We start from the raw sequence: 7,164 nt of genomic DNA on the forward strand, positions 1-7,164 counted from the left end.
CTCAAAAAAACAAGTCGCAGGCTCTGATGAGTCACAAATGTAAGAAGGGGCCATTCTTTCTACCAAAAGTTGGACTAACCTCCGTATATGCTCTTTTACAGTGGTTCCTAATCCCAGTACTGGAAAGCCAAACTTTGCACTTTTCTGTTTTTTTACACCTTAACCAACTCATGACTGGAGGTCTTTCACAGTTGGCCTAATCTAGTGCGCAAAAAAAAGAGAAGACCAGTCCAAGCAAAAACTTGGCCACAGATTACCTATCAGTTTAGCAATTAATTAAAAAGTTAAACAAGTAAAGACTGAAGCAACATGAAAAGTTAATATGGAGTTTAATAGCTTTTCCTTAAGACTTTTACAAATAATGAACACTTTACACACATGGATGTAGCAGTTTGTTGCATTTAGTTTTAATAGCCTCACACACAGATGAATGATAACCTGTAACGAAGCTGTATTAGATGTATTGACATGAAGTGGGCCCTAACTCAGAATGAACACACTTGTGGCATAACATTGGGCCATTTTTTTGCAGCAGACAGCAAGTTTATTCATGTGCATTAAGAAAAATACACAGGCATTTGTACTGATTTAAAGATTTTCCTACAGTGCATTTCTCAAAAGACATCAGGCCAAAAGTCATGTCATCATATTAAGATAATCTTAGAACTAAAAGCAGTAATACAAAAAAAAGGTGAAATAAGTGACAGAATGAACACTCTTAACACGAGCGCACAGGCTAAACAGAAATACAGTCCATGTTTCAAATGAAACATTCAAATTAATTGGCCACTATTTCTGCTGTTCATATCAGAATTCCTGATGCCACACTGCGAATCAACAACCTTCAATAGTCGATGAAACTCTGAAGAAGTGAATTAGGTGGTACAACTTCTAAATAACCCACCAACTCAATAATGATTTCTAAGTCACATACGGCATGCATGTTCACACACTACAAGAGCAGTGTCAAAAGCACTCATAAAGGTTTGGGCAGGGCAGAAACTTCTTCCAGACACTCATCATATGCCTCCTTGTATTCTTCGTGTGGTTTGATCATGATCACGCAAGTGGGCCTTTTCGAACCAGCTGAGGCTCCTAAGTCCTGGATAGAAAAGAAACACACACACACACACACACACGTTAAGAACTATTTCAAAGCACAAAGTATTAAAAGTACTCCAATACTAGGAGTTTACGAAATGCATCTGTGGCAGTTAGAGGGGTCATATTCAAATGGATATTTCGGTTAAAATACAGAAATGTCAAACATTAGTCCAAAATACAACCGCAAACATTCACCACTCACCACTTTAGATGGAATGTAGGCGTAGGGCAGATTTTTGTCTTCGCACATGACTGGTAAGTGGCAGTACACATCGATAGGAAGCGTATCTCCAGCAAGTACTACGATCCTGAAAAAGGCAAGAATACTTAGTGATGGAATTATTTATATATGTAGCATACTGAGGTCCGGATTCAGTCACCGAAAAGTCTCTCACAGACTGAACCAAGCCCTCGAAACCAGCACAAAAGCATATTTATTTATGCTCAGCATATAGGTGTTCATCAGGACAGAAAGCTGCGCAGTGAGTAGCTTTTACTTAAAATAATTTAAAGGGGGGACAACAAAGAAAGGCCACGTTCATTAACACTGGAATGTACGTGTTGATTGTGGGACGTATTCACCATATTCATTCATCTTCAATAATTGCTTTATATTTTGATAAATATAATTTATTATTATTTTTTAAATAAATACCGCAGCGGTCTTCTTCCTGGGCACGGTTATGCTGCTGACCCAGTGCTTCACTCGTGCACTGTTGCTTTTATTCTTCTTCATTGTTTTGTTTCTTTTGTTTTTATTTTCTTTTGTGAAAATTAGTACGTTCAAAGTAAGATGCTTTATTTTTCTGGGTGATGGCATATATGGTGATGTGGCTAGCGGCAGTCAGCTTGGAGGTGAACGCAGTGAGTGGCTTTCACGTGTATACTCTGGAGGAACTTCTGCTATTAGTCCCCTGTTTACTGAATAACTGCCCGCAAATGGAATTGCCTGAAGATTGTACAAAGCTGCAAGGATATGCAAGTCCAATTCCAGGACAAGGATATGCAATAGGACACACTGAAGAAACAAGGATCAAGAGGTGGGCTGCACCAAAGACTTAAAAGAAGAGGCTGCAGACATCCCTTGCCTGTAATTACCCTGTCAAATATATGGTCCCTAAGAAGTAAAATGGACGAACTATCATTGAAAGTTAAGTATGATAGTGATTTTAAACAAAATAATTTATTATGTTTTACAGAGACATGGTTAAAAGAAGAAATCCAGGATATCGACATGAGTGGATATACAATGATAAGAGCGGACAGAGATGAAATTGCACCTCATAAAGCTATTGGAGGAGGTCTGTGGTTAACACGTTGGGCTACTGATCGGAAGGTCGTGAGTTCAAACCCCAGCAGCGTCAACCTGCCACTATTGGGCCCTTGAGCAAGGCCCTTAACCCTCAACTGCTCAGATATATAAATGTAAATCGCTCTGTATAAAAGCATCTGCCAAATACCACAAATGTTAATGTAATATAAATAAATTCCAAATACACTCCTGATTTCAAACTTTTGTCTGTCTTTTTTTTTTTGTTTTTTAGACCTTTCTATCTCCTAGGGCAGGGGTATCCAATCTTATCTGCAAAGGGCCGGTGTGGGTGCAGGTTTTCATTCCAAGCAAGCAGGAGCCACACCTAATTCCACCTGTCTAATCAGTTGATCTTGGCTTTCAATAGACTCAGGTGTAACTTCTGTTTGCTTGGAATGAAAACCTGGGATCAGTCATCCTATTTACCCGCTTTATACCAAAATGTGGACTGTCTGACTAGACTTCTGTGCATTTTGGATAAATGTTTTGGAAATATTACTGATGGTTATAAAGCTATTTGCCACCCTCCCTTGGGGAAGTCAGACCACAATATTGTACATTTATTCCCCAGATATCAGTCTAAGCTTAATCAGGAGAACCCGGTTGTTAAGCAGGTGCAAAAACAAAGAACAATTGAGAGATTGCTTTGACCAAACAGACTGGCGATTTTTTTTAACGTATGCAACAATGTTTGTGATATTATAGATACACACACACATCTTATTTAAATTTCTGAGAGTAACTGTGTTCAAACCAAAACAGTACCGGTACATATATAAGCAAATAATAAAGTGGCTCAATAAAGATCTTAAAATATGCCTTAACGAGAATAGGGTGGCTTTTATGAAGGGTGATAAGGAATTAGTTAATGATAAGAATAGAGAACTTAGTGGGAAAATTAAGAGTGTTACTCTTGAATATGAGAATAAAATTGAAAGTAATTTTTTTAAGGGTAATACAAAGCAGACATGGGAGGGTCTGAATGTTATGATGGGAAGAAAGGAAAAGAAAATTGACCCCCCTCCTTCATATAAGGCATCTTTTGCAGATGATATAGATATATATATATTTATATATATATATATTTTTTAGTAGGTTTGATATTGGTGAATGTTTATCTGAATCTAATAGCGATTGCTCTGAAATTCCGTTATATGAGAGTAGTACCCTGGAAGAATATATGAGATCGCATATGGTTTGTCTCGTATTAAGGTCCAGGCACCTGGACCTGTCTGGGTTGAATGGGCGTGTACTGAAGGACTGTATGTGTCAATTGACTGGGATTTTTACCCAACTATTCCAACTTTTAAATATCTACTGTAGTTCCCATACCAAAAAATAAAAATAAACAAACAAACAGGAGCTAAACAATTAAAGGATTTTAGATCCACTGCCCTCATCTGTATGGAAAATGCATGGAAAGAGTAATCATGAGGCATTTAATGAATTCTGTGAGTGACGTTCTAGATCCATTGCAGTTTGCATATAGAAAAGCTAGAGGTATTGATGATGCAGTGTTAACATTATATAACTCAGTTGCTGGTCCCTTCCTAGCGTAGTTTGTTGCATTTTACGTCAGCTTTTAACACAATGAAGATCCATATTCTTATTCAGGGATTGACTGATTTTGGGTTTAATGGCGGACTTATTTGGTGGATCAAAGATTTCCTTTCTAAAAGTCCACAAAGAGTGGTTGTTGATGGCAACGTGTCTGGAACAATTATTTTAAACAGAATACCCTGCAAGGAGCAATTTTATCACCATTACATTTGTCTTTGTATATTAACGAGTTTACAATTAAAACTAAGGTGTTCAGTCTTTTTAAATATGCTGATGATATGGCTCTCGTAGGTCTTTTGCAAGCAGGAGAAATAGACAGAACTTTCACATACCAAGAGCACATAAAAGCCCATTTCGAGTGGTGTCAGCTGAGTGCACTTGTGATAAATGTGGATAAAACAAAAGAACTGGTCATTACTGGAGATGAGCAGAATACTTTGGAGTTGGAACCTGTAATACTTTGTGGGAATTCAATTGAATTTGTAATCTGAAGTATTTGGGGGACATACAGATGCTCAACTATGCTCAGTTTTAGAGAATACTGACAGCATTAGCATGTAAGCTCAACAAAGGTTGTATTAGTTCAGGAGCTTAAATCACTTTGGTGTAGGTAAGAACATAATTGAAATGGTCTATAAAAGTTCTTTTGAAAGTTTTTTTAACATGACCTCATGGTATGGACATTTGAGTGTTAAAAACCGGGTTATGCTGTCCAAGATAGTAAATGAAGCCAGTAAGATTATCAACAAGACGCCAAGACATCAGAATGATCGATACGCATGTCAAGTCAAGCAAAAATATTTAGTGATTGTAGGGGATGTGTCTCACCCTCTTCTTGGTGAGTTTCACCTGTTGCAATCAGGGAGACGTTATACACAACCACATGCAAAAATTTCAGTTATCTATTGTGCCCAATGATGTTAAAATTTTAAATGCAAGTGATTGGTGACTTCTGTCGTGTATGTTTTTTATGCACACTTGTATACTGTTTGTGATGTATTCTATGGTGAAGCCAGAGATAATTTTCCACAACATGGATAATAAATTAAACTAACTAACCAACCAAAAAAAAAAAAAACAGCAAAAGTGGGCGGGGTTTGCTACATTTTCTGTTGGGGCAGTCTTTAGTGGAATTAAACATAAGCACTGCAAATTGTTTTATTTATAGATATTAACTATCACTAATGATTATACATTAAAAGGTAACTGTTGTCAGCATGTAGTAATCTTAGTTGCTTATCCAGACCTTTATAAGCAAGGGAATTTATGAAACTGAACCCTCACAAATTTAGTATTCACAAATAGTTGAATACTCCTGATTTTATTATATATATATATATATATATATATATATATATATATATATATATATATATATATATACACACACACACACACATATATATACACACACCCATCCATTATCTATACCGCTTATCCTACAGGGTCGCAGGGAACCTGGAGCCTATCCCAGGGTGCATCAGGCACAAGGCAGGGTGCCAATCGAACACAGGGCACATCCACATACACATTTACACCCCAATTCATACACTATGGACACTTCGGACATGCCAATCAACCTTCCATACATGTCTTTGGACTGGGGGAGGAAACCGGAGTACCTGGAGGAAACTCCCACAGCACGGGGAGAACATGCAAACTCCGTACACACAGGGCAGTGGCAGGAATTGAACTCCCAACTCTGGCGGTGTGAGGTGAACGTGCTAACCACTAAGCCACTGTGCACCCCCCTGATATAGATCACCTTCATAATTTTTTATTTATTTATTTATTTTTACACATTATGAGCAGTAGTGACTCTGCAGTTAAACCTCTGAACTACTAAGTGGAAGGTCTAGAGCACATCAAGTGACACCCTTAACCTCAAGTGCTCGTCTCATTTGTAAATTACTCTGGATTAAAACTTCACACGTCACAACATGCAAGTCTTTGAGAGTCCGTGAAACAGGAATATAAATCTAATTCAAGGATTCCATCCCCAAATGATCCCTTGTTTTAAAAAGAGGATTTTTTTTAGATTATTTTAAATAATTTTTTCATGACATCATGATGAAGTTGATGACTGACTATTCCACTAAACTTGTAGTAATCACGTACCACCTAATTTCCCTGTCAAACCCAATAAATTAAACAAGTATGAATCGTTAACGTCATAATAAAAGCAATGTTAATTTATCTACTAAAACTGAAAGACAAAAAGTAGTGTTTATATTACAACATTCTGAAAATCTGAACGTTAGCACAGTGCAACTAACTTGGGTTTTGTAAGGTGAAATATCCAGTGAATAAAATATGCTTATTTATAATTAAGATATTTTACACACGCATATATATCCGTGCTGCAGCCACATGGTGCTTTTTTTTTTATATAAACACCAGAAATCCTGGGTTGCAAATGTTTGTGCACCCCTACTAGAAAGTACTAGTAGACCTTACCCCTTTTCGCCTTTGTTGATGAACTTTTGTACTTCTTTGACTCCTCGGCGAATCTGTTTATGTTTGGCCGCTGAGGAATAACAACAAATAAATAAATAAAACAAAAGCCTTTACATGATAAATTGCTTGCAACAGGAAACAACCCGTTTCTGGCTTTGTTACTCGGTGTTGTTCAGAGTTCTACGTTTAGCTAAACTTGTTCTAGGTCGCAAAGAGAAATCTAGAAACTCTCTCGTTTACCTTTTTTGACGCATTTGTACAGCTTCTTGCTTAGTTTGCGTGAGGCCAGGGGATTAGCGATGGGGTTGATGTTAACTAGTAACTCCTGGTAGGATTTCTCAGTCCCTCCGCTCTCCTCCTCAGTAGCACTTTTCTCTTTCTTTGTCTTGGTCATATTTACAACCGTAAAATAAAGACAGAAACTTGACTAGTACTTAACACTGAACAATTGCTGTTTCTCTATATAACAGGATACACACACGTGTTACAGCTATAGCTGTACTTCTGGTTCTCGTTTGCCATTTCCGTACACTGTAGACACAAAGAACACACTATAGTGAATACAACACACTGCCCCCTGGCGCACCGGAGCTGTCTTAAGTCTTTCTTACTCAAAGTAGCTTATTAACTGAAATCCCGTTCAAATGGTTGTGTTTATGATGATGTAAATGTTTTATAATCAGGACAACACTGATAGAACACGAAACAAATACACATGTAAAACGTTACAC

At 37.4% G+C, this 7,164-nt stretch overlaps 2 protein-coding genes across 2 annotated transcripts in view; both read right to left on the reverse strand.

Moving 5' to 3' along the window:
• Nucleotides 1–312: 312 nt before the first annotated feature.
• Nucleotides 313–6,975, reverse strand: nhp2 (NHP2 ribonucleoprotein homolog (yeast)). Its single transcript, XM_017492732.3, has 4 exons — nucleotides 6,674–6,975; nucleotides 6,434–6,503; nucleotides 1,307–1,412; nucleotides 313–1,102 (listed from the first exon to the last, which is right to left on the reverse strand). The coding sequence occupies exons 1-4, from the start codon at nucleotides 6,825–6,827 to the stop codon at nucleotides 977–979; spliced, it is 456 nt and encodes a 151-aa protein (XP_017348221.1). The 5' UTR covers nucleotides 6,828–6,975; the 3' UTR covers nucleotides 313–976.
• A 183-nt stretch (nucleotides 6,976–7,158) lies between these two features.
• Nucleotides 7,159–7,164, reverse strand: part of grpel2 (GrpE-like 2, mitochondrial) — a 22,553-nt gene continuing 22,547 nt past the window's right edge. The window contains exon 4 of the mRNA XM_017492731.3: nucleotides 7,159–7,164. This exon is cut by the window's right edge and continues 1,697 nt beyond it. The gene's annotated coding sequence lies outside the window, so the exon portion shown is untranslated.

Source organism: Ictalurus punctatus, chromosome 18 (genome assembly GCF_001660625.3).
Source record: "Ictalurus punctatus breed USDA103 chromosome 18, Coco_2.0, whole genome shotgun sequence".
Lineage (NCBI taxonomy): Eukaryota > Metazoa > Chordata > Actinopteri > Siluriformes > Ictaluridae > Ictalurus > Ictalurus punctatus.

Coding starts and splice junctions, on each gene's coding strand:
- nhp2 (XM_017492732.3), bottom strand. CDS start 6,827: ATGACCAAGACAAAGAAAGAGAAAAGTGCTACTGAGGAGGAGAGCGGA. Junction 6,504..6,673: donor GTACAAATGCGTCAAAAAAG/GTAAACGAGAGA, acceptor GTTATTCCTCAG/CGGCCAAACATAAACAGATT. Junction 1,413..6,433: donor ATCAACAAAGGCGAAAAGGG/GTAAGGTCTACT, acceptor TGCCTTTTTCAG/GATCGTAGTACTTGCTGGAG.